This window comes from Apaloderma vittatum, unplaced genomic scaffold (genome assembly GCF_000703405.1).
Source record: "Apaloderma vittatum isolate BGI_N311 unplaced genomic scaffold, ASM70340v1 scaffold15002, whole genome shotgun sequence".
NCBI classification, from domain to species: domain Eukaryota; kingdom Metazoa; phylum Chordata; class Aves; order Trogoniformes; family Trogonidae; genus Apaloderma; species Apaloderma vittatum.
Window position 1 is genome coordinate 18,216 of NW_009703222.1, and position 27,079 is coordinate 45,294.

Below are 27,079 nucleotides of genomic sequence, written 5' to 3' on the forward strand. Positions count from 1 at the left end.
CCCGGCACCTCCGGAACCTCCCCAACTTCTAAATATTGGAGGCGTACGGAATTCCTGAGCCAGATATGCACAAAACCCCTGAATAGATTTATTCTGATTTCTCTCAGGCCTTCTGCTCTAGTATTCTTTGCGTTCAGGGTGGCGACGGTGAGTTCTTCAAAGCGTCAGCTCCCCGGCTGGTTTTAATGGGCAGCCTGCCTTTAGGTCTTGGCCTGAATTCTCTGCTGCAATCATTAATGGTATTTTCCTGGGGGCAAAGTGATTTATTTCATCTGCTTTGAGGCCCCTGTTGCCCCAGTCTTCTTCTGGAGGAGCCAGGAAAAATGTATTTCTTTCCACACAGATGAAAATATAAAAAGCTTGGATAATCGTAGCTTTGAACTCTGTGAAAAAAAATCTGTGTTGCGTTCAAGGCTTTCGCTTCTCAGAATGTCGCTGTGAAGCACGTGCTTTGCGTTTAGCCTGAGATTTAAAATAAAAAAAAATAAAATTAGGCGAGAGTTTTCTTCTCCTCCGTCTTTCCTAGAAATTCGGTTTGTGCTTTAGTTTAATGTGTTGTCTTAACCTTTTCCTGGGGCTTTTTATAACGCATGTTTTATACTTTCTAAATCAAATAGCCAGTGTCGGTCGACCCCTTCTGACATTTGCAGTTTGGTTTGTGCTTGGTGAGCAGCCTCTGCGGGAGCCTTACGGTCAAGTTCAAATACGTTTTGACAAGAAGTATCGGCGTTGGTTTATTTTTCTGCGTCGCGCGCTCTGGCTTAGTGCCCTGCACCGTGGCTACTCACGCTTCCCTCCCTCGTTCCCCGCGCACAACCAGCTTTCTGCGGGTTGTCCGTGCTGCGGAGCTGGTCTGGGCGCTCCTCTTGTTCCTGGGGTGTTGCTGATCGTTGAAGCTCTGACGGGCTCCGCTCGGCGTCCGAGAGCGCTTCCCTTCCGCCCCCGTCGCTGACAGCTCGCCTCACTCCGGCTTTTCTAATCGGCCTTTTGGCATCTCCCCGGAGCGGGGCTTCATTCTTTCCCTGCTAAGCTCCTTTTCTTCCTCCCTTTCAGACGGTTCGGTTCCTCGCTCTACCCATCCTCCCTGACCAGCAGCTCACGGCGACGGTGCCCGACGTCCTTTGGGCCGGTTTTGCTTCCCGCGTAATGTTTTTCTGCCCGTCCTTGCCCAGGCGAACCCCACTAATAAGCTCCTAACCAGCACTCGCTGGGTGGGACCAGCCTTTTCTCCTGAGGAGGTACAACCCTGAAAGTCTTTCTAAACCAAGGTGGTGATCTTTCTTTTCCTTTTGTTCATTTATTCTTTTTCTCACGAGCTTGTGTTCTTTCCGATTCCCAGCTGCACACAGTGCCTTTCCTGAAGCGTCGCACATGCTGGAATTGCCCGAGCCCCTGATGTCTTCCGGGATGGCAACGAGGTGACGGCAGTTGAGGATGACCCTGACTGAAAAACTGCGCGAGAGGATATCGCGGGCGTTCTACAACCACGGGCTGCTGTGTGCTTCCTACCCCATCCCCATCATCCTCTTTACTGGCCTCTGCATCCTGGCCTGCTGGTGAGTCGCGCCAAGTGCTCGTCCTCCTGACGTGCTGCTGCTTTGTGGGGTTTCCGTAGTGACCTCGTGGACGTGCTCGTGTTTCCCTGTCTTGGGGGGCTATCCCAGAAACTCTTTTTCTTTTAAACTTGACAGATTTTGTTTTTTGGTCATCTCTTTTTCTGCAGGAACAAGGAAAGCCAGGGATGAAATGTCTTTGGGTGATTTAATACGTAAATCATAAAAGCTAATTGAATAAGTGAAGTAAAAAAAGAAATAAAATAAAAGTAATCCACACACACCTGGTTCTGGACCCCAAAACCCTGAATTAAAAATGGGGAGAAGGAAGATTGATATTTTTCTCCATCCTTACCTGTTCTGTTCTCCCTTAAACTTGTTCTCTTCTTTTTCAGCCCTTGCCTTGGCACGCATGTGTTGTGTGTTCTTGTTAACTTTCTGCTCTTCTCATGGACTCTAATTTGGATGTGACTTACAACTGATTATAATCTCACTCTTAAATGTAGCACAGGCGTAACCGTTTCCAGTGTGACATCACGACTGCTGAAGTTAAGGTTTGTGCTCAGATTTGTGCACAGACATGTGCATTTGCTTATATAGATTCTCTCTTCAAGTTTTTAATTCTAAGTATCTTGTCTCTTTTGGTCAAAAGAAGCCCTACGTGATGATCTCTGCTTTTGGAAAAACTCCCTACAGATACAGATGTGAATATTTCTTTGAGCATTGCTGAGGATAAGACAAACTTTTTCACATCTACAGTTAAAAGATTGTCCAACTGATTATTTTCATGTATTGAAAACCGCGCCTGTGACTCTTCGGGGCTGCGAGCAGCAGTCGAGGCATCGCTCTCCTGATTTTTCGCTGCTTCATGTGAATTCTTGTAACTGTCGGTGCTCACAGTTCTATTTTCAGATCTGCAGTAATAGGAAGCTTCTACAAGGTCCAAGCGAGCGGATTCTCCGTTCTGTTTATCTTTGTTGACGTGGTTGCTCTGTCGGTTTTGCTGGAGGCTGCTTTCACGCGTCAGACCTGCATCAGCCAAAAGAAAGAGTTCCACCACGGCTCCTGAATCGCCGTGCTGATCGCTTCCCCAGAGCTGCCGGCAGCGTTCGGCTCCTCTTTCCAGTTACCCTTCAGGTGCTTTTGCTGGCGTAAATTCAGGAATGCAACACAACTGCCTCAGTCGAAAAAGGTTTATCCATATCAGTATTGCACTTTGGGAGGGATCAAAATACAAACTGCTTGCTTACTCCCTTTCCTAAATTTAGGGTTTCCCAGACAGGAGGAAATCTGATCTCGGATTACTGGCAGCTGTCCTCATTCTTCCTGGGAACCTTGTGCCCACTGGGTCAGAATTTGGATCCCTCCTGTCTGTGTAGTCGTACCTTTAGAGAAATGTGATGAATTAAGACGTCTCATACGAAGTCCTTGAAGCTTCAGACCGGGTTGTCTTTATCAGATTAGTTACTTGCTGTGTATTTGTGGAAGTGTGTGCGTTACTCGGTGCCGGTATTTGAGATTCTGCAGTTACTGGTTACCTTTAGAGTGCAGAAACTTGTCCGAGACACCACCAAACAGCAAGTGAATAATGACTTTCAGTAACTCAGTGAAAAAGCATTTAATAGTCTTAGGAGAGAAAGACTTTTAGAAATGCTGTGACACCCTCCGAGACCCAAGTGTACCTTGGCAAAAAAACTTGAAGTGTGGCTCAAGTGCTTCCTCTTCAGAAGCCATTTTTGGGGATGTTTCGATTCCTGTTCTGAGCTGCTCTGGATTAGCTGCTGTTAACTTGATGTTCATTCTCGCTGGAGAAGTGGCATCACTAACTAGGTCAAAACTATTCTGGAGCGCAGCCCTTCTACGCTTGAGCATTTTGTTCGGTGAGACTGAACTCTGAGAGGATATCTGTGCACAGAACATGGCAATATTTATTGGAAATTTAGTTCTGGGCTGAGGTCTTCAAGTCTTCCTCTTAGTTTGAGCCTGAGCTCTGAGTTCTTCGTGGTTGACGTGGATGATGGGGTGGACTGCACCCTCAGTGTGTTTGCAGATGATACAAACTTTGTGTATCGTGAACTGCAGTGGGAAAAAAAAAGAGGATGAAGCAGCTGGATGAAAACTGGAAGGAGTGGCTGACAAACCACAGATGGCTGCGTGGGCAGAGGGCAGCCTCGTGGAGTTCAGCACAAGGAAACGTAAAGGGAAGGCTAACCCCAGGCTGGGGACCAGCTCCCTGGAAAGCGGCTTTGCAGAACACGTCCCCAAGGTCCTGGTGGACACCAAGTTGAACGGGAGCCACACTCCAGTTAAAGAAGGATGTGAAACTAGTGGGAGAAGTCCAGGCTGTGAAGGTGATGAAGGGACTGGAGTGTGTTTCCTATGAGGAAAGGCTGGAAGAGCTGGAGCTGTTCAGTCTGGAGAAGGCTCCAGGGATCTTATCACCACCTAGGAATATATGAAGAGAATCTGGAAAACTGCTGAACACTGATCCCGTAACAAATGGATGGGAACTATGACGGTGTAAACCTGGAGTGAGCTATTCCGTACCTTTTCAGACTGGGCTGCCCTAGCATCCTTCTGAACATCAAGTCTCAAGTCTCTGAGTAATGGTCTTTGGCATCGACTCAATGCTGGAATATAATTTGCTTGTGCTCTTCGGAAATGTTTTCTTAGGACAGATCTTGCTGATTCATCTCAGCAAACGGAGCAGAAATGAGTGAGAAATGTGTTGAAGTTTGGAGCAGATGGGAAAATGAAGGCGCGGTTTCAAGGCAGAAGCTCATTTAGCAGTGCTTCTGTCCAACGTGACCGGTCAGAGCCCCTCAGCACCGTTTGCGTGGTTCCTCCTCTGCAGCTCAGAGAAGAGCAGATGATACCTTTTGGAGGTCATCAGGGCAAATTTGAGATTCCTGCGTAGTTCTGAGGAATAGTTTTTAGTTTAAAGTTAGAATTTACAGTCAAACAGCTGGCTCTGTGGAACAAGTTTTGGAGAACTAAACAGGGTGAGGCTTTGCAGATGCTTATTCTTTGACTGAAGTACCCAAATTTCGGATCTCTCGTTAGCAACGGGTTCTCGGGTTGTTCCATCTTTGTGACAGTTCAGGCTGGAAACGGGCTAAAAAGCTTGTTCTGCCATTTGCAAGATGGTGTTGGTGACTATTTTAAGGCAATGTGTCACCACCTTCCCTCTTATCTAAGACTTGGCACCGCTCCGCTTTCCTTCGTGTTCACCAGCCGAAGATTATTCTGGGGTGGTGGAGATCTCTGCTTCGATTCTGAGGAGGAGGAACATGCAGTTGCAGGGTTTGCACTTGAACTGCGTTGCCAGCTGCCTCGGGCTCACCTGGCACTTCTCCACCTTGGCCCTCTGAGCTGTCTTGAAAATATGTAAAGTAGCTGGATGAACATTTTTGCTTGAACCTACCTCACGCTTGGTAACTAAAATGCGCTCTTGCTTGAATTCAGCAATACCGACTTGTAGGTGATCTATTTTTCCTTTATTCTGGATTCGCAGAAAGGCATCAGGATGCACCGTTACACGAGCATCTGAAAAGAACCTTTCTCAAACCCCAAACTTCTTTTTGAGCTTTCCTATCCTCTGTTTTGGATCCTACTTTCTCTACCCTTTCCATCCTGATCACACCAAAAAAAAAAAAAATCTCTAACAAAGAGAAACGTGTGGAAAATCAAACCTGAGCGCTTGAAATCGTTCCCTGTAACTCGCTCAGGGCATTTCTCACCTTTGGTAAGAAGTGCCCATGGAAATGACCTTGGCCTGGCACGTCTCGTGGTCCTGGCAGCATTTTCATGTCTGCGGGAAGCTTGGATGCTTCTGACAACTTGGTGGCAGCTCTTGGTTTGTTTTTTAAGTATCTCTTTACCTAAAAGATGCTCTAACATCAGTGTCTGAAGTACTAGGTCTAATGAATTTCTCTGTATCGCTGGGTGGTTCTTTCTCACTCTTTCTTTTTTTTTTCCCTTAATCTCTGCTGTGTGGCTGTCTCAGGTATCACTGACAACATCAGCTGGTGTCGCATGCCTGTGCAAGGCTGAAAATATTCAAGAACTAATTTTCTAGCATCTTACTGAAATAACTTACAATAAATGCAATCTCGAATGCGCACTTTGCGTCTTCTTCCGTCAGACCTTCTCAAAACCTTTCGTAAATGTGAATCCTCAAATATCCCAGTGATATAAACAAATAGATGTCCCTGCTTTCCTTTATGGTGATTTATATTTATGTTGTAGTTGGCTCGAGATGAGGGAGCTTTTGGAAAGAGTCCAAAGAGCAGGTCTTGTTCCTGAGCTCTGCTGCAAAACGATACCGTGAGCATCTACACTGTCTTGATGATGTTGCAGTAAGGGCTACAGGAGATAAACACAGGTGTGTACAGACAGCAGGGGCTGTTTTATCCTTCTGTTTAAATCTTTTAAACGTGGATTTTCTCTGAAGATAATTGATGGAAATGGAGGTTATAATAAAAAATAGTTCCAGCTTTTTGTTGTCTGTCTGTGTGTGTGCCAGACGACCTGCTGGGGTGTCCTCTTCCTGGTGGGTGCACAGCACTGTCTTCTAATACCACAGCTGCCACTGCTCTTCTAATCTCAGTGAAGTGTAGAATCATAGAATCACAGAACATTTTGGGTTGGAAGGGACCTTAAAAATCATCTCGTTCCAACCCCCTGCTATAGGCAGGGACGCCTCCCTGCCGCCCAGTTTGCTCCAAGCCCCGTCCAACCTGGCCTTAAACACTTCCAGGGATGAGGAATCCACAGCTTCTCTGGGCAATCTGTGCCAAGGTCTCACAGGAAAAAAAATAATTCTTCCTAGTACCTGATCGAAATGTACCCACACAAGCAAGAGGCCAACAGCTTGAGTTCCTGCGGGGTTAGATGCCGCTCTGCTCTTCCTTGTCTACTGTAGGGATGTGTTAAAAATATGGGTGGGAGGGAGCATATAGATCTGTTCCTGCAGCATAAATCCTGTTCCATATTTGTGGTTTAATCGATTTGGAGGTAAATGCTGAAGGTGATTTAGAGATGAACAGATCTACCCTGAGCACAGAATACGGGAGTTGCGGTTGCGTTGCTTTGCTGGCAGCTGCAGTGCGATACCATCCTGCACAGACATCTCTGCCTTTTTTTCCTTCCATCAGAAATTTCCCATTTTGTTCTTCCCTTCATTTTGTTGCCCTTGAGTCTTCCAAGAAATGGCATTTACTCTTTCCTCCATTGCATTTACATGTACTTTCAAAATTTTTGGACAGGTTTGAAAACCCTAACATGAAAAATAGCCTCAATGAAACAAACCCAAAGCCCCTTGATCGTTCAAAAATAGCCGTTAAGGAGCTGTGAGCTGTGTGTCCTGTGCTTTGGGAGGCGACTTGCACTTCAGGATGGGAGTGGTTCGTTTCTTCCCCTCTACAGAAAATTAAAAGTGTTTTTTTAATAACAGAAACAACAACTGCTGAATTCTCAGCTACCCTTCCTGTTAGCTGCCACCAGGCAGCCTCTCCCGTCCTCAATCTTTCTCCAAGGCCTGGTGGAACCCCGAGCCAGCTGGGAGCTGTGCAGATTGCCCTTGCTTAGATGAACTTTCCTCCTTCCCAGCTTCTCAGGTACCTTCCATAAGGTTTCTTGGTGATGAAGTCATTTTGTTCAGATGTAAATACACTAATGCCTGAGAACCAGCCTGGTGGAGCAACTGACAACTGTCTCCAGAGGCTAGGGTCTTTAAAATGTAGAAATACTTTTTTTTTTCCCCCCAGATTTCTGTGGTACATAAGCTGGCGTGCTATGTCCTTCCTTTGTGGCCTAAGCACAGAAAATCCAGAATCCAGAGTTGCTTGGTGAGACACGCTCAGTACTGACAGAGCAGCCATGGTTATGGCTTATTTTCGCAGACAGCCCTGGAAATTTAGGTCATTTGCCTAAATGTGCTGTGGGACCTCAGTCTGTGGGGACACACAAACCCAGACTGGCCATGGCTCTGAGCAATCCGCTCCTGTTGGTCCTGGTTTGAGCAGGAGTTTGCGCTGGAGCCCTCCGGAGATCCCCCCCCTTCCTTCGGCGGGGCTGTGGTGATGGAGGTCGTTGCTCAAAGCAGGTCTAACCCCAAAGTTGGGCTCGGAGCCCTGTCTGGTTGACTTCTGGGTATCTCCGTGGATGCTCTGGTCCCTTTCCCAGTGTTTGCTCTCACCTCAAAGAATTTTTTCCATACGCCTGGTTGGAGTTTCCCTTGCTGCAGCTTGTGTCCTTGCCCTCTGCACCGCTGCAACAAATCTAGTGTCATCCTCACCGTAACCGCTAATTAACGGTTAATTAGCTGAAGACTGCATTTCAGATTCCCTCCTCAGCCTCCTCCAGGCTGGTTAAATCCGGTTAACCCAGTATCTCCTTGCGCCCCACGCCTCTCCTGCCACATCGCCGTTCTGGTGACCTCAGCAGGTCTTCGGGAAGCTTCAAGAATCCGTTACACCTCGGCCAGGATTAGGGACGTTTTTGCTTTGCGGGGCAGCAAGAGTTGCCAATTTTCAAGGCAGGGTCTGTGCAGGGCTGGCTTAATCTCCCTAAACCACGACGAAGTACTTGTGAAACATTCGGCATCCGGAAGAACTTGGCATTTCTGTCACTTTTTACTTTTTACCCCTGGTCTTCGCCATGGACCGTGGAGATCCGTTTCCCACAGCTCCTGGTGATTGTGGCTTCCCGCTCCAGAGTGGCACCGGGTGCTTCTTGTTCAGGCGTATCTCGTGACAGCCTGGTCCTACAGGTGGAGCTTCAAGAAGCACCAAGACCACTCCTGGTGCTTGGGCTGCTCCAGCAGCGCAGGTGAGGCAGGACCAGCCTGTCCCCTCGTAACTTCTGCAACGCGCTGGCCATTCACGTCCTCCGCCTCCTAACGAGTTAAATTCTGTAGAAGATGGTTTTTCTCACTCTTCACAACTGACGGGTGATTGCACGGGGAAATCCACCGCTGTGTAAGCACGTAGTTTGAACCCAAAGTGTTCTCTTTAGGTTTCTGGATTTAGTGAAACAAATCGTTCTTTCACGGTCACCTGTTCAACTCGTCCTGCTTTGGCTATTACACGAACTCGATTTGATTAATTTACGTGGATCTCAACCTCCGCAGGAGGGTTACTGTGTGTATCGCCCCCAGGCTCCAGCTTTCAGCAGATCATTTGTGTCGTTTAGAAGGAGAAAAGCTGCTGCTTGTGAGAGAAGGGAGGCTGGGCCCTCTCGTCAGGTTGTGGCTTTCGTTGGGCATTTTCACCTCTGATGTGTTACAAGGTGGTCTCATTACTCCTGTTTCTCTTCCCTCCTGTTGCACAATGAAACGATAATAATCAGATGTTCTATTTTTGTCAGACTAATAAAAGAGCAAATCTGAAAAGCTTCACTTTTGATTTCGTCGCTCTTTTCCAGCCATTTGTGGTCCAGTCTGGAGCCTTGTCTTCAGCTGTTGCTCATCCCCTCCGTGGCTTTTGCTGATTCACTCTAATCCCTAACAAAGAGGCCTTGATATTTATTCTGGCACTATTGCGAGAAGAGTTCAGCTATAAATGGGAAAACATGTCAGAAATTGAAGGCCCAATAGATTGTTGGGCATCAGACAACAAAAAGACAGATGTTACGTAGTGGAAAGCCCAGGAATCTCAGTGTCTGGCTCTTTTCGGTGCTGACAATTGAGCTTGTCTCTCTAACAGCAGTCTTGCCTCTCCCACCAGTTTGATTCTGATGGTTTTAATCACTTTTGACAACTTCCAGAGCTAAAACCGTTCTTGTAACCCCTCTGAAACCCCAACTTACGCTCTTGTAAACCCTCTGAAACCTCAACTTTCAAATAGTTTGAAGTCTTTGGTGTGGGCTAGCTGGTGCTGTTGTCTGAAGATTGTAGTAGCGAAGGAGCAAGAGAAGCCTTTCGTAGCTGTTTTGGTGTCTCGTTGCTACTACCAAAAGTGCTTCGAGGGGCAATGAACTTAATGACGAGTACTGGAAAGAGTTTAAATCTTAATGAGGAAAATAAGGTGATTAGCATAGCAACACATCACGTAACTCCTGTGAGAGCTAAAGCCCTCTTGTCCTGCAGAGGTTGGATTTAGCTCATTTTTCACCGGTCATTTTTCACCACCCGTTCTTTTTTTTTTTTTGAGCTCTTCTGTCTAAAAGCCTGATTAAAAAAAATGATCCTTGCTTGCATCTTAACCGTAGTTACCCACTGCTGAAGCTGCCGCTGCCGGGAACGGGACCTGTGGAGTTCAGCACCCCGGTGAAGGATTACTCTCCGCCCTCTCCAGACGCGTCTCCGCAGCACGGGGATCTCGGCGAGCGTCCCGACTGGGTGAGTCCTGCACCTAGTGGGGCTGCCTGTGTACGGGGCTGGGATGGGCATCCCTGCTGGGTCTCCTAATCTTCGCAATAATCAATGGAAAAATACTTACGGTGACGCGTTGCTTTGCGTAGCTGCTAAGTTTAGGCTGTTTTTGCCTTATATGAGTCTTGCTCTATCAGAAAAAATGGGTGTTAGGCTTTTGCAAGAGTTAAAAGCTCTGAAATGCTATTGAGAGCCCTTTTTCTCAAGGATAACTTTATCAAAGTGTACTTTTTAAAGCATTGTTAGGCTTTAAATAAGTTGAAGCGTGCATTCTGAGGTAATGGGCCCCCATTTCCAAATGTCATACGAAGGCATACGGGTTCCCTGGAGCAGCAAAAGAAGCTTTTGCTGAAATTTGGGGACAGGATTTAGTCAGCCTTCACTGCTGTCGCTGGCTGGAGAGTTGCCACTGGTAATTCTGATGGTGGTGTTGGTGTTGTCAGCCTCTCTCTGGAGGGATCTGGCTTCTGCTTCTTCACCAGCACATCCTCTGAAGACCAGTAACTCGCTGTCAGAATGGGAATGGCTGTCCGGCCTGCAGGTGGAGGGCAGGCTGTCCAGCTCCTCCTTGCAGTTTTCTCTCCTTTAGCTTTAAAATACTGCATCTAGCAGGTTTTTTTCCTGATGATGTAGGGAGTCTAGGCTTCACCTCCAAGACATGGGCCTTTTTCTTATGATCACAGTCAAGAATTTTTCATTTTCATTTGAATTTAGGCAGCCGAAGATGTTGTCTGTGGAGCTGGCTAGTAGGGCGTGTAGGGGTACTTGAAGAACCTGGGGAATTGAGTATAATCTAAAGGTGGGGTTTGGGTTTGTTTTGTTTTTTTTAATTTGCTGGTATGTATCATGCCAGTAAATTAAACTTAGAACCTTTTGCTAACTTTTCTTTTGCGTGAGCGACCTGGAATCCTGATGCTTTCTAACAAGTCTGATAGCTTGCTCCAGGAACTCAGGAAACAATTCTGAAATCATCCTTTGTAACTTGCATTGTTCTTTTTTATTCCAGAGTCTCTTTTAAGTAGAAGTTACCTGTTGGCTTAATGCTTTTGATGCCTCTAGCACTCTCCACGTGTGCTTTTCCCACTGGGATTGAAATAATTTGCTGCCTTCTACACTCCGTGGTGCCACTGAGAGCTTTATGCCCCGCAGGCTGCTGCTGGCCAGTTGAATCTTCTCGCTTTGTTGCCTCGTTCAGCTAACAGAGCACAACAATTCCGGCTGCCACGGCGTGTCAGCGCTGCCGTTCCCGTGGTGGCATCGGTGACGCGGGCGCAGAGACCAGGAAGGTTTCAGTGGCACACAACGGAATCAGCACAGCTTGGGGGATCTGCAGCGTTGCACGAGGCAGCGAGCCCCTGCTCCCCCCTCTCCTTCCAGCACGAAATCCAGCAGGAGCTGAGAGCCTCTGCCTCACAAAGAAGCGCAACAGACCGATGCCAAAACGGTCGGTGGCATTTTGCCTCTTTGAGAAACAGACTCTTTTTGTTCCTGCTAGGTTCGTGCCGTCATGTTTCACCTCTAATTTGGGAAAGGAAAATACAGTCTGGCAAAACCCTTCCGGAAAGGTTGCCAAGCCGTGGTCTTAATTCTGCTTAAGCGACTTCCCACTCACCGTGGCTTTTCATTCTCCCTCTGGTTTTCCCCCTAGTACGTCGGTGCTCCCGTGGCCTACATCCAGCAGATCTTTGTGAAAGCTACCGTCTCCCCATGGCAGAAGAACTTCCTCGCTGTCGATGTGTTTCGCTCGCCCCTCTCCCGCGTCTTCCAGCTAGTGGAGGAGATTAGAAACCATGCCCTGAGAGACAGGTAATCACTCTTCGTTAAAGGTGGCGTCGAAGGCAGACTGACTCGCTTTCAAGTTTCATTTGACCCCACTGTGCCCGTTGTGAAGCTCTTCTAGGATTTCATGTGGTCAGAAACCTTCTCCTGACTTTCCACTTGGCCTATATTTAGCACCAGTTTATACCTGCTTGGTTTTGTCCTGACACGGTCTTTGTTCTGCTTCTCAGAATTTACAGGGGGAACTCAAACTCCCCGCCCCAAATCCTTGTGTTAAACAAAACGTGTGAAGCCCTTGGCCTGCCCTGGTACAACGGTTCCCTGTTCGGTTTGTCATCCTGGTTGCTGGGGATCAGAAGTGTACACAGTATTCTCAGAGAAGCCTCATTTGTGGGTTATTTTCCATGGAAGCGCCCTTTCTCATGGCCGGTCACATCAATTTCACACATTATGAAGTGATTGATTAATGTCTCTGTGTCTCTCTGCCATTTCTAACTGCTGAGCCCGCACCTTATAGGAGAAACTCTTTATTCCTCAAGTGCCTGGTCTTCTACTTTGCCCTGTTAATAGAAAGGGAGTTAAATTTGTTCCAGTCCTCACATCATCCATTCCACATGTTCCTTTTGTGTATTAATGATGTTTCTTTATTTGCGTAGCCTCTATATCTTACTCCAAGGTTATTAATAAAAATATATAGTAATCCTGATGCTCTGAACTGTCATTGAGAAATTCCACTTTGCTTTCCTCCACACCAGTGATTCCCCTCCCAGCAGTTCCAGGACTGTTTTCCCCTTAACTTAGTTCTTTACTGCGTCACAGTTTGGATGCTTTTGTGTCTTTACAGTGAACTAAAGCATTTTCTGGGTGGTGCTGCATCAAAGGCTTTCTTGGGACCCAGGGAGATCAGATCTGCTGTACTTTTCCTCATCCAAGAAGTCAGGCATTACTCTCTCTCCCAGCATCCAGAGCACATTCTCTTTTTGTAAACCAAGAATACATTTTATACACCTTAACTTGCCTCTTTTTTTTTGTTTTTCAAGAAGCTTTTCTTTGAGATTTGGGTTTTTAGCCCTGGTAAAGTTCTTGGCTGGGTTTGCTTTCAAAGGAGAGAACCACTTCCCTACTTGTCTATGTTCAGTGAGAATAATGATGCTGAGAACAGGCCAAGTGTGGTGAAAAATGGTGAGATGGGAGTCTTAGACCCTCTCTGTGCTTTTCAGCTGGGAGCTTTCTTCTTTCTCTGTCCTCTAACAGGATAAGGAAGATTTACTACTTGTTCATACTTCCCTGACAGCGTCCTTCACTGCTTCGTTTTTGAGCATGGCCACTTCACTACTCCACCTGATGATTTGTCCTTTTTTTTTTTTAAGACCGTTCCTTGCACTTGAGCTGCCTGCTCCCTCTGTGGTAATTTTTTAGAAATGCCATTTATGCCGTTCGATACAGCTTGCAAAGCCTTGGCACTGACATTCTCTCTGTGTTTTCAGTTCATCTCCTCCTTTATTGTTTGTGTAACTTTAGATAACAATCTGTAGAGTTACCACTTAGGAGTCAGAAACAACTTGCTCCCAGGACGTGTGTTGTCTTCTCATTATCTCCCCTCGGCGTTGCCCTCGGTGAACATCGATGCAGCGTGGAAGCAAAATTAACCTTGCGTAGCCACCAGAAGAAAACAGCTTAAGCCCTTAGACCTAAACCTTGGGATAAGGGCTCCCATTTTGGTGATGAACTCGAGTGTTTGGGGAAACATTTAACTTTGAGATGGGTTCTGGAATTGCCTCAAAAGTCTTTATGAAGTTCTTTGTTGTCGGTTGCTTTTCTCAGTATCAAAGTGAAGTGCAGCCGATTTTCTTAATGTGAAAAGGCCGCTCTTTTCTGCTGAAGTACAGAAGGAGCTGAAGGTTATTGACAGCTGGATAGGAAACACGAGGTGATGGTATTTCCATCAGCTGTGAGCTCGCTGGAGGGAGTTTTCCCGAAGACCTGACTCATCGTCAGTGGCTGGTTTCTGTATTTGCTGGGCTGACACATTTTGTCACTAAACCTTCCCCATCGGATCCTTTTGTCAGCACAAGCTGAGTCTTGCTTGAATTGCTCGTTGATAAGGGTTATGTAATTGTGTTAACAAGTTCCGTTTCATACCAGTTGCACCTCTATCAATTTCTGAACCTGTAAGGCATTTTCTTTCTTGTGCAACATTCTGCATAGTTGCACGTACTTAACCCTTTCTGGTTTAAAGCACTCTGTACACTTTAAATAATCCACATCAGGAAAGTGTCTGTAAAATGTCCCATTCTGTACGTGGGAAAAAGGCTGCAGAGGAGTTTCATGTCTTTGAAGAAGAATTCCAGGGAGGCAATTCCTGTGGTGCCTGGAGGTATCTCTCTTGGTCTCGGCAGCTTTGCCTCTTGTTTGTGAGAGTCACGATGCGCACGGCGGTGTCTAACCTTTGTTTGCATTTCAGCTCTGGTGTCAAAAGCTTGGAGGAAGTTTGCCTTCAGGTAACAGATCTTCTGCCGGGCCTCAAGAAGCTGCGGAATCTGCTCCCCGAGCACGGCTGCCTCTTACTGTCTCCGGGGAACTTCTGGCAGAATGACCGAGAGCGGTTTAACGCCGACCCAGATATCATCAAAACCGTCCACCAGCATGAACCAAAGACGTTACAAACATCAGCTACTCTTAAAGGTGAGGTGCTGAAGGGCCAGAGAAGCTGCGAGAAATGCCTACAGCGTGCTTTGGCCTCGGTGTGCCCAACATCTAGATGGCCACTATTTCCAAATTGAGTGGTATTTTGTTACTCACGGAAATGAAGCTACCCAATATAGGCCACCTCTCCTTTTGTGTCTGTTTGAACTCGGTTCTGTATTTGTGGAAAGGGGATAATTCCACTCAGTCAGACTCCTTTCCATAGGTGTAAAAATAGCGTGTAACTCGTCCGAGTCTTCTTGTTCCTCTTGCTCTACGTATGCTGTAGCCTGTCTTTTTCCCTCACGCTATTGTCTGCGATACTCAAAGGCTTCCTCCTTCATCACAGATGAATGAACATTCATCCTGCTCCCTCTTGTGCATTCCTGATAGTTGCTTCCGTATAGCCCGAGTTGACGCTGGATATCATAAAGTATTTTTCTCTCTTAATTTAAAAAACCAAAAACGTTCTGACTGTGTCTGGGATCATGCTGTTCAGTGGTTCCATAAGGCTGAGGGAAATGCTCTTACTTTGGTTTTAAAGGAATTTACAGATGGCAGGAAGCCTATAATATCACACGTCTGAAAAGGAGGTTTGTAACGCAAAAGTAAGTTTGTTTTAAAGGTTATTTTTTGAGCATTCAGAGCATATGCATGCCATGGTTTGGAGCACACGGAGCCTCTCTTTGGGAGCTCGTTCGCAAAAGAGGGAGGTCTACAACACCCTGGGAATTCCAGAGAACAGCGGCAGCGTTCATCATTACATATATTTCGTTTTAGCGCACAAGATTAACAAAAGAGACGTGAAATAGTCCTTTGCAACGCAAAATCTTACTGGAACCTCTGGCTGAAATCACCCACCGTCCTGCACAAAACCAAATGTCTGCGGTTTTCTTTGGCTGCCACCTTAAAGACAGTGCCTGTCTCTGGACAAGGACAAACTGGGTCCCTGCCTGACGTGCCTGTAGACGAGAGCAAACGGGAGGAATTAGAGGAGTGTGCAGAGGGCTGCAGCCTCGTCCAGCTGCCAGCGACGGGCTGGGAGGGCGAGGAGTCGTCCCTCGTACGAGTGAGCAGCGAAAACACCTGGAGCTTTGCTTAGGAGCGAGTGATGAGCTCGTTGAGCTCGTTGGGTTAGGACTGAAGAGCAGACCATGTCTGCTGCAGGCTGCCTGGCCAGGAAAAAGAAGATGAGGACAGAGAAATTCCCCAAGGATGGAAGATTTTTCTTTGTCTCTAAGGGAAGTTCCCATGTTTTCATTTGTGCCTGTTGCCTCTTATCCCGTCACTGGGTGCCACTGAGAACAGATAGAATCCTGGAGTGGTTTGGGCTGGAAGGGACCTTGAAGATCATCTCATTCCAACCCCTCTCCATGGGCAGGGACACCTCCCACCAGCCCAGGGTGTTCCAAGCCCCATCTGACCTGACCTTGGGCACCCACAGCTTCTCTGGGAGCTGTGCCAGGGTCTCACTGCTCTCACGGTGAAGAACTTCCTCCTAATGTCTAAGCTAATTCTACCCTGCTCTAGTTCAAAACCATTGCCTCTTGTCCTGTCACCACATGTCCTTGTGAAAAGTCCCTCCCCAGCTTTCCTGTGTCCCCGTTTAAGCACTGGGAGGCTGCGATAAGGTCTCCCCTTTAAGAGCCTTCTCGTCTCCAGGCTGACCAGCCCCAACTCTCTCAGCCTGTACTTGTAGGAGAGGTGCTCCAGCTGCTGAGCATCTTTGTGGCCTCCTCTGGACTCGCTCCAACAGATCCACGTCCTTTTTCTGTTGGGGGCTCCAGAGCTGGACACAGATGCTCCGTTTTCTTTACTATCTTGCATCAGGTACTTGTCCACATTGATAAGATCCCATCAAGAGCACCCTGAACCTGCTCCCTGTAAGAACAGGAGCTCTCATTCCGCCTTCCTCACAGCGAACACCTCTTGCGTCCCATCTTTTCTCATCCCTTTTGTTGTTGTTCCTAACGTTTGGTTCGTACTGTGGCTCTGCAGATCTGTTGTTTGGCCTCCCTGGGAAGTACAGCGGGGTGAACCTCTATAACAGGAAGCGGGTGGTGTCGTACACTGTCACACTGGGTCTCCAGCGATATGATGCCAGGTAAGGAGCTGCAGCTGTGCTGTTTCTACGTTAGAGATCTCTTCTTCTTTTCTTGGCAACTTTTCTGGGTTTTCTCCTCTGATTATTATTATGTTTTTCTTTAACCTCCATTTTCCTATGTCATAGAGTATTTTAGGATGTTCTGAATGTGCTATAGAAGAACAGGGGGGTGTTTTGGGGAGGAAACTTGCTGTGGTTTAAGGAAATAAAATACTATCAGGTCTCAGTTTCTCTTGAAAAAGGTATAATACTCAAAGCTGCCAGTGGGAGTTCCTCTGGTGATGGCTTCATCTGCAGACAGAGCTGTCGTTGCAGCCAAGGCCCGTAGGTCCGTGTTGACCTGCTCTCTGTGCTGCTGAGTCATAGAATCATGGAATTGTTAAGGTTGGAAAAGACCTCTAAGATCATCAAGTCCAACCATCACCCCAACCACCCCAAGCACACTAAGCCATGTCCCCAAGTGCCCCATCTGCACGGTTTTGAACACCCCCAGGGGTGGGGACTCCACCCCTGCCCTGGGCAGTCTGCTCCAGTGCTTCACCGCTCTTTGAGTGAAGAAATTTTTCCCAATATAAACCTCCCCTGGCAGCACTTGAGCCCATTTCATCTCGTCCTATTTGCTTGTAAGTTGGGAGAGGAGACCGACCTCACTTCACTTACTACAGCCTCCTGCCAGGTAGTTCTAGAGAGTGAGAAGGTCTGCGCTCAGCCTTCTCTTCTCCAAACTAAACAACCCCAGTTCCCTCAGACCCTCCTCATCAGCCTCATTCTCCAGACCCTTCCCCAGCCTTGTTGCTCTTCTCTGGACCAGCTCCAGCCCCTCAATGTCTTTCTCACGGTGCAGTGCCCAAAACTGAACCCAGTGCTCGAGCCTGGGCCTCCCCAGTGCCGAGTGCAGGGGCACAATCCCTGCCTTGCTCCCGCTGGCCACACTATTTCTGATCCAGGCCAGGAGGCTCTTGGCCTTCTTGGCCACCTGGGCACCCTGCTGGCTCACAGTCCTCGTAGTTGTCTTTAAATCTTCATAGAAATGAAGGTCTGTGAGTTTGCCGCAGTATCGGGGTGATGAATAATAGGGTTTGGGCCGCATAGGAGCAGACTGACAGCAGTCAGGCCTAGAGGCAACCGCGCTTTGTGGGTCTGTGTGAACCTCGAGAGCTTCTTCCTACTCGAGTTGGGTGCTGGTTGTTGGGTGCAGCCTAAGCGCCGTCCCCCCGCCTGCTTTTCACCCCAGGTTCCTCAGCAGCCTCCGCGCTCGCCTCAAGCTGCTGCATCCCAGCCCGAACTGCACTCTGCGAGAGGAGAACGTCGTTCACGTCCACTTCAAGGAGGAGATCGGCATTGCGGAGCTCATACCCCTCGTCACCACCTACATTATACTCTTCGCTTACATCTACTTCTCCACACGTAGGTTTGGGGCGGGGGGAGAGCAAGCTGAATGTATGGAAGGGGTCAGGGGTGAGGTGCCCTTTTCCTGGGTGCAAATAAAAGAGACTCCTCTCCGTCACACTGTGGCGCCGTCCTGTTGCAGCAGGAACCGTGGTGATGAAATCTTACCCTTAAACTGTCTCGCAGAGAATTAATAGTCCTGTTTCTCTGACTTTGGCTATTTTGACCCTCTTAGCCAGCTTGATACTATTCCTTGTGGAATCTTCTGAGGTGTTTTCTATCTTAGGCAGCTTTAAATGCCACAGTAATGACATTTTTTTCCAGTTTAGAGAGACTAATTTGTTGTCAGAAAGATGAAATACGTGTTCCAAGCTGGTAGTTTTAAACCTTACGAGCCACAATTAAGTTCCTTTTTCTCAGCAATGCTGTGCTGGAACGAGTTTGAGCTGCGTGTTATTCTCTGTCCCACTCCCATTATGGAACCTCTTACGTACTGGGAGGGTCTGGGAGCCGCATTTCACACTCTGAGACTGAGCTACCGTTACTTCTGGCTCTTGGGGTATTAAGCTTCCTGCCGAGATAAGTCAGGATGAGGATCTCTTCTTGATTTTTTTTTACTGGTACGTCTGAAACTGAGACTTTGCATTCTGTTTTTCAGGGAAGATCGACATGGTGAAATCGAAGTGGGGCCTGGCGCTGGCAGCGGTCGTGACAGTGCTCAGCTCTCTGCTCATGTCTGTTGGGCTGTGCACGCTCTTCGGCTTGACACCTACTCTTAACGGAGGGTATGTTTCCAGCACCAGACCTCTAAAGAAATGTAGATGGGGATGAACTCATTCTTAAACAGCTGTTAAATGCTTAAATCTTTTAGCATTTAATGGGGGGTATGTTTCCAGCACCAAACCTCTTCCTAAAGAAGCGTAGGTAGAGGTGAAATCATTTGAAAACAGCTGTTAAATGCTTAAATCTTTTAAGAACTAGTGTTTTTCAGCTAAGCTTCTGTGATATTACTTTTCACGCTGCTGTGCAAAATCATCATCTGATGCTCTCGTGGTCTTGAAGGGCCATGTGTTTCTCTGCGGGCCAGCAAACAGACCTGGCTGGCTCCCAGTCTTCCTGGAGGTGCCTTATTGCCTAAAGCAGAAGGAATTGTTGGGATAACATCTTACTCATAACTTGATTTCCTGGCAGCTAAGTAAGCTGTCGTGTACCTTCCTCCTGCAGCAACTTGTAGTAGCACCTTGAAGGGCTTCTTACCTTTTCTCTGCCTGTCGGAGGTTTGTTACGTTTTACTCGACAAAATGTCTTTCAAGGTGGCAGAACTGAGAAAGCTCCACCTGGCACCTCACGTACCTGAGTTCTCTGCACTCTCTGTTTCTCATTAATTGAAGTTAGGTTCAGAATATTTTGATTTTCAAATGCCTTTCCTAAATAGTTAAGGAAATATCCCTCATTTTCCTTCCCAACTCCTCCTCGCAGGAGGCAAGACTGACCCATGAGGGAAATGTCTCATTTCTAGTGATAAGTTCATCAGGAGCCAGACCTAGATAGAGGAATTCCTCTCCTAGAAGCCTAAGAGAGCTAGGGATAATTAACTTCAGAAAACAAAATGCTATTTCTGGGTTTACTGCTGGGGTGCCTTGGAACCACTGGGAGTTCATGATTTTAGTGCAGGCAAAAAAGGCAATATTTGGATGCAGATACGAGGGAACAGCTTTGGTTAGTGCAAAAGCCTTCTTTGCGTACTGTCACCCTTACCGTTGTCACACAGGAGGGCTGAACTAATCTAGTTACTTCTCCTGCAGGGTAGAAAGAGTTAATTCAGTCCTTAATTCTAAAAGTAGTTTTCCAGCGATATTTCTTTGCCTTCAAATGATTGCACGGACGGTTTCCTTTGGGCTTGAAACTTAATTCTTGCGATACTGCAGAAGTGATGTCTAATTAGGTGGAAGACCCTTGGATTCTGTGCTGATGGGGTCTGAAGACATTGAGTTGTTCTGGTTTGTTTTATTTTTTTATTTTTGGATCTTTTCCTCATTCTCTGGTCTCTGCCGGAGCATTTTCCTCTTGTTACCTGATGCCTGGCTGGGAACGGATTGTTCTTGGTGTGTCGTACACCGGTGGCCACGTGCTAGGATGAATAAACCATGAAACGGAGGAGAATGCCTGGAGTTCACTGGAAGTGGGATTCCTGTGGACTGGGAGAGTCTCTAGAGAAGCCCGGGGCACAAACCACCGACCCCCAAGCTGGCAGCTCAGCCCGGTTAGAGGAATCTACTACTTCTTGCATATCAAAAAAGGCCTAAACTGACTAGCTCCACTGCAAACATCTGTGTTTTAAGTGGGAGAGGCTGATGTGATAGATTCTTCAATCTCCCAAACATTTTGGATCAGCCAGAGATTGTCTTTGTTCACAAGTCTGTATGGGCTCGGAGAAGATCTGTTTTCTTTATGAGTTAACGGTTGTGTTTCTCTTGGCTCTCTGGGATGCTGGATCCTGCTGGGATGCACACCTTCTGGCACCGAAGCCGTAAGTGAAGTGTAAACGTTTCAGTAGACGGACACGATACAGCATCTCCTCCTGCTCTTCCGCTTGTTATCTCTTTCTCAGTGCTTGGCACTGGGTGGCAGAAGATATAATGGGGAACCTCGTGCCACCTGCCTCGCTCTGCCTGGGGACAAACAGACGTAGGTTTTGGAGTTGCAAGGTGTTTGTCCTGCACGGAGTCTCGTTATTCTTCCAGAAAAGCTCTTTTCAGCTGCTAGCTCTTTAAGAACTATTGAAACCTGCATCGTGGGACTGTTGGTAAATTATCTTCTGGAGTAGAAGCTGAGAGAATCAGGAGTTTCTTTTCCATATTTGGGCTTCTGAAGGCTTCCTGGGGCTTATCTGGCAATGGTGCTAGAACCCCGTGTGCCTCGCAGGGCTCTGCCTAAGGATGGGATTCTGCAAGGACTCGGCAGGGACGTGCCCTTGCCGATAACGCGGAAGGGTGCTGTGCCGTGCCAGGCAGCCCAGCTTTCCCTCACGTTGCTCACGTTCTCTTTATTTCAAATTTTTCTGCCTCCCGGGGTTCCAAAGAGCTTTTCTCACACCTGTGTCCTGTCCTAAAGCACTGCTCGGAGCAGTGACACAGGTTATGGCCTGAAAATGCTTGAGTTAAAGGCAGGACTGAGCTGGACTTGCTAAATTTGGATTCTTTGACATTTAACTGGAAGTTGCCCACAAGGGACTTAGATATATTTGGGTTTTTTTCACTCTCTATGAAAACTCACCGCCTTCGTAGCTTTTGGACAGGAAGGGAGGGGACCAGCATGCTGCACAGTTGTTGGAGCTTAAATTTGAGACTTGAGATACCTGGAGTGGAGTTTGGTTTTAGTTTTTTTATTGGTGTTTTCTTGTAATCTTGCTTTCTTCGGAGCTCTTGCTGTTTCAGCTTGGTGCTCGCTCTGGGAATCAATTGGCATGAAGCAGCTGAGCTGGTAGTGGTTCCAGACAGATGTTTTTCCCCAGCCAAGCTTATAAGGTCCAGGCTGCGACAGCTGTACGTGTGCAAACGTCGAAGCCCACATCTGGTGGCCGTAGGCAATTGAGAACGGGGATCTGGGGAGGTGGTCCCTGGGGGTTATGGCAGGTAACAGCAGGAAGCAGGAGGTGTTCTTCTGAAACCTTCTTGTTTATCTGTCTTGGCTGGTAGGGATGTGCCAAGGGGTGCGTGTGCGTGCCCGCGCCCACGTTCTCCTTTTGGATCTGTACGTGCCGGCGCAGAACAAATCCATCACCCTCCACAGTGAAAGCTTTAGTGTTTGTCCTTAAGTTTAGCTGGAGGGAAATGAAGAGATTTATCCTCCACCGTGTTCTGGCACGGAACAGCTTTTTCTCTCTGATCCGGACTGCAAGTAGTTGCAAAGAGAAAAAAAAGAATTAGGGGTGAGAAGAAGAGTTGAATAAAGTGACGGTGGTGGCCGTGGTGCACCAGAACGTGGTAGTCAGTAAGTAAGTATGTGGTTGTACTATTCTGCGTGCGTTTATTCTGAAGCGCAAATCCACTTCACCGTGTTCTCTTGGGTAGAAACTATCCCTGGCAGGATTTAGTTTATTTGTGTACAAAGCATACGTACGTTTCATGTTGTTCTCAGGGCTGTGGCTCCTGAGCTCCCTGGGCTACTGCAGAAGAGAGCTCCGTGAACGTTCATTTATCTCCTCCCAGCAGAGAAATCCCTTCGTGTGTCTCCATCGCTGCCCACAATCGGATTGCTTGCAGCAGCTGCTGGGTGGGGAAGCTTGTGCCTGTGGGGTCCCTGACCCAGACACTGTCCACGTGCTTCCCTTTAGATTTGTTGTTTTTAAGTACCTCATCACAGAGGAGAGTGTATGAGAGGGTATTTAGCTAAGAGCACTGAACGGTATTTCCTCGCCTGGACTCTGGGATGTGTGTTTGCTGCTTAACTTGCTTTTCTTCCCTTCTTTTTCCCCACGGATCTCATTTTCCATTGTGGTTCTCTTTCCTCTAGGGAGATATTTCCCTACTTGGTTGTAGTCATCGGCCTAGAGAACGTGTTGGTTCTCACCAAGTCAGTCGTCTCTACGCCTGTTGACCTGGAAGTGAAGCTACGCATCGCCCAAGGTACGCAGCCTGCGCCGGGAAACTGCTACGAGAGAGAAAATTAGGGTAACCCAAAGACTGGGAGATGGAAAATGACCTTTCTGTGAAGGAAAGAAGGACTGCGTGTTGCATGTGAATTATGTTTTGGTCGTCTTTTTGTGCTGATTTTGTCAATTCCAAGGACTAATACAAGCCTGTAGTTGTGGGCACTGCTTTGACTTAGATATTCTTTCACTTGGAGATTCAAAATATGTCGTATTAAATTTTAGTCTGAAAGTGCTTTTTTTTGCCTGCTCTCAGCACCTAATTTTCAAGAAGGGAAATCCAGTTCCTTTTTCTTACACTCATGTCTCTCCGCTAGCGACTGGTCTCCTTTCAGCTCTCTTTGCATGTTCCTTCTCCAGGACTGAGCAACGAGAGCTGGTCGATTATGAAGAACATGGCTACAGAGCTTGGGATCATCTTGATTGGGTATTTCACCCTTGTCCCGGCCATCCAGGTGAGCGTCACACATGCAGACACACACAAGTGGGTCCCTCAGTTGCCCCCCGGTCCCTCTGGCTGCTGGAGGTGTTCAAATCTGTGTAGACGTTGCACTTGGGGCCGCGGTTTAGTGGTCACGGTGGGGTTGGGTTGATGCTTGGACTTGATGGTCTCAGAGGTCTTTTCCAACCTTAGTAATTCTGTAATTCTATATGATTGTCCGTGTGATCCTGTCTTTCCCTCGGATGCTCGCGTTCCCGGGAGGAAGAAATCTCGCAGGGATGCCGGCCAAGGCTGCCACGTGCCCCTTATCTCTGTCCCTGAGAGCGAAGGACGCGCCTGATAACGTGCTGTGCTTGCGTGGCACCGGCCAAGGAATCCGGCAGGAGCTGCGTAGATTTGACGGGGACCTTTGCTCTCGGGCTGTCAGTGGGAGCAGCGCCGGGGTCGTTTGGGTGCTGCCCAGTGCAGAAAGAGCAGGAGAGGGTGACATTTCGCCTGCACAAGGGCCGTAGCGGGTCTTTTGTTTTCCCTGCTCACTCCTTGGCAGTGTAACTCATGTAGCAGAAGGGACTTCTCTGTGGTTTTCCATCGCTCTCCTTGTCCTGAAATAGAGTCTGGTTGCAAGTGAGAGTTGTGCATCCGCTCTAGGTCCCTGGTCCCCACGTGGAGTAAGTGGAGGTGTTAGCAGAATTCGTGCCTCTGCGCACAGCCTGCTCCTCGTGGAGCCTGTGTTTTGCCTACGTCCGGGTGAAACCCAGACAGATGTTGCTTTCCTTCTGGTTTTCTCCCTGAGAGAGAGGAACCAGCGTTGTGTTTTCATCCCTCTGCTCCCCCAAACCCCGACCAGGTGTTGGGGAACTGATCCAAACTGCTTCTATGTGCTGCTGTCACCAGCTGACCTGGCCGCTTATCTCCTTCCGTATCACTCGGATTTTTTAAGTAACCATCAGCTGATTTCTTACCCTTGGAGGACAGTTGGGACACAACAGGGAGGATTCGAGGTTCAGCTGTCTCGTTCTCTCTGCATTCACTAGATCCTTCTTGAGTCCTGACAGAGATTTGTGCCTCCAAGGGAAACAAACCATGTCAACAAAACCGTTTTAATCCCGTGCTGCTGTGTGTAGTAGGGGAGAGGGGCTGGCACGTAGCGCTGACGGGGATTAGGGTGTGTGTTTGTTTTGTGGGGATGATTTGGGAGCTGACTTGCGTTTCTGCCGCTGGGCAGAATTTTCTAATCTTCATTTCTGCAATGGCACCTGCCGGGGACGCGGAGCATTGCAGGGAGGTGGGAACGCCGGCTTTTGCAAATGGTGTTTCCCGCATATTTGTTGTTTAGAGACCTCTGAGGCTGGGAAGGGGCCTTTTCTTGTGGGGGTGCAGGAAGGAAATTTGCCCATCAAACAAACGTTAGGCAGAAGTGTTGCTTTAAGCAGAAACGGGCCCTGGAGAGTGGCTGCAGTGATTGTCGTGCTCTGTCTGTGGCTGGAGGGTGAGTGATCCAGTTCCTGAGCCCCCCGTGGTCCTGGAGGAGTTTGAAATCGGGGCTGAGGTTTGTCGGTGCCGTGCAGGGAACTGTCACTGTTGGAGGCTCTCTGGCCTCGTGACTTGAACTCGGGAGGAGGCTGCAGCCCTGCCACGGCTCCTTGAGCTGGGAAAACATCCGCCACCGGTTTCTGCTGCAGTGCTTTGATGTTTTATAGCTAAGAACAAAGACTGTGAATCTGAATAAATACGCCCTTGAGTTCTCACGTGGACCTTTTCGGCACCAGACTCTCAACTGTTAGAAAATATTGATAGTGGGATTTCTCAGTAAACCAGTCTCAGGCCTGCGCTCTGAGTGAAAGTCTGCCGAGTTTTCCTTCTCCTGAAGTTGGAATATTTACCATTATCGCCGTAGCTAACCCGTGTGTCCTGTCTGCAGGAGTTCTGCCTCTTCGCCGTGGTCGGCCTGGTGTCTGACTTCTTTCTGCAGATGTTCTTCTTCACTACCGTGCTGTCCATCGACATTCGCCGCATGGAGGTGAGGAAGGGCCGAGAACACGGAGGTTTGCCTCGGGTTTTCCTCCTCTGTCACTGCGGAAGGATTGAAGGAAACTCACTCTGTGGTTTTCACTCTCTGAGCAGAAAAGCTGCTTGTTTGGTTACGCGTAGGCAGGGACTGGGGAGAGGAACCATGAGGGAGCAAAACTCTCTCAGGTATCGATATTTGGGGTAAGTGGGCTGGAAGGAGACGTGGCCATGGCTGGGTGCTAGAGAGAAGCTGGCGTGGGTCGACTAGAGGGTGACAGTGGGAACCCAGGCGTGGGCACGTATCGGAGATGGCTGTCCCTGCGCGCGTTTCTCTCGAGGGAACCTCATTCCCACGGCTCTCATGCATTGGCTCTTCTCTTGGCAGCTCGCCGATCTGAACAAACGCTTGCCCGCGGAAGCCTGCATGCCCCCCGCGAAGCCCGTCCGCCGCTCGCCGGGCTACGCGCGCCCGCCGGCACGCCACCCCCCACACCATCACCCTCCAGCCGTCGTCCTTCAGGAACCTGCGCCTGCCAAAAAGGCTGCGGGTCATTTATTTCTTTGCCAGGACCCGGCTGGCCCAGAGACTCATCATGGTATGTCACGAGGTGCTCGCTGCCTGGTGTCCCTTCCTGCCAGACGCTAACCCGTCCCAGTCAGGCTTCTAAAAAATAAAAAATTGTGATGTTTTCACACGTCCTTGTTCCCCTACAAGACTTAGCTGCCCTGCGGTAAATGCACTTGAACCAGTACTTCCCTAAGAACGGGGATTAGCTCCAGGACTCTGCTGCCTCCTTGGTGTTGGGGTGGTAGTGGGCAGTTTTCTGATATTTGCTTTGAGAGAAGAATCTGGTTTTATATAAGCAGGCTTTCCAGGGCTGTATGAGTGGGGAGAGGAGATTTTTACAGAGCAAAATTTGTCTTTTGTTCTCATGGATAATGTGGACTAAAGACGTGGAGGTGTTTTGCTCTTTGAAAGACTGAAGCTTTGCCTTTTGCGGGTGCAACTGCAGCGGTGACACCTGTCACTGCCCCTGCTTGTCCCCGTGTCTCTATTTTGGATACCCGCAATGGAAGCAGAGGAACGTGTGGGTTCCTCAGCTCCACAAACCGCAGCCCAGCCCGTTACTGCCGGCTCGTTTTGAGAGCAGCTTAAGTTAAATCATTACATTGGTCCGTGAACCGTGGCTGCCGTAGCAGGTCTTGCAGAGTTCAGGAACCCTGACTGAAACCTTTCCAGCCCGGTTTGAGGGTGGCAAACGAGAGTCTCTTTGCTGCTGTGTGGGAGAAGTGAGGTTCTTCCCTTCAGGTCGAGGTGAGCGGCTCACGGAAAAACAGCACTTGGATTTTGTGCGTGCCGTGCAGCCTCTTGCAATCCTCTTAGAGGATCAGTGTCTGCTGGGAGTAGGACCAGAAGCAAGTGCGGGGCTGACGGGCTCCGAGAGCCGACAGCGGGGTGTGAAGCACGTACTAAAGGGGTTGTCTCTTTGCTCGTCGTGTGTAGGCTGGGACGGTGATCTGGATTGGAATCCTGGTTTACACGGATCCTGCTGGTCTCCGCACCTACCTCACGTCCCAGGTCACTGAACAGAGTCCTCTGGGGGAAGCGGGGCTGCCTCCTATGCCTGTTCCCGGGGGCGTCCTGCCCGCTGGCGACCCCAAGATCGATCTCTCGGTCTTCCCGTCGGACCCGATCCAGCTCTCAGAAAACCAGACGCAGCAGCGTGAGCAGAAGTCGGGGCTGGAGGCCCTGGGTGGGCTGGAGACAAACGAGCACACTTGGGCCCAAGGACCCGAGGGCAAAGGGAATGGGCAGCCGGAGCTCGGAACTGAAGCGGAGGTTACCTGGGGAGCGGAGGATGAGGAGATCTGGAGGAAGCTTTCCTTCAGGCACTGGCCGTCCCTCTTCAGCTACTACAATATCACTCTGGCCAAAAGGCAAGTGGGCCAGTGTCGCGTGCCACGGGCGCTTCAAATTGTGGAATTCAAGCCTTTTTCTCTCTGCTGTCTTTCATCCTTCTGGGTTAGATAATCAGTGTTCCACAAATTTGGCTTTCTCCAAACGTATCATCAGGAGGAGACTGTTCAGCAG

The 27,079-nt window shown here is 48.5% G+C and overlaps 1 protein-coding gene across 1 annotated transcript in view; it reads left to right on the forward strand.

Moving 5' to 3' along the window:
- Positions 1-1,390: 1,390 nt before the first annotated feature.
- LOC104270254 (sterol regulatory element-binding protein cleavage-activating protein-like) overlaps positions 1,391-27,079 on the forward strand; it is a 26,387-nt gene continuing 698 nt past the window's right edge. The window contains 13 exon segments of the mRNA XM_009864561.1: positions 1,391-1,556; positions 9,765-9,894; positions 11,576-11,733; positions 14,171-14,391; positions 16,390-16,495; positions 17,730-17,902; positions 18,543-18,669; positions 22,400-22,512; positions 22,896-22,990; positions 24,899-24,997; positions 25,373-25,464; positions 25,466-25,583; positions 26,492-26,925. Coding sequence (XP_009862863.1) covers positions 1,435-1,556; positions 9,765-9,894; positions 11,576-11,733; positions 14,171-14,391; positions 16,390-16,495; positions 17,730-17,902; positions 18,543-18,669; positions 22,400-22,512; positions 22,896-22,990; positions 24,899-24,997; positions 25,373-25,464; positions 25,466-25,583; positions 26,492-26,925 — 1,988 coding nt within the window. The 5' untranslated portion in view covers positions 1,391-1,434.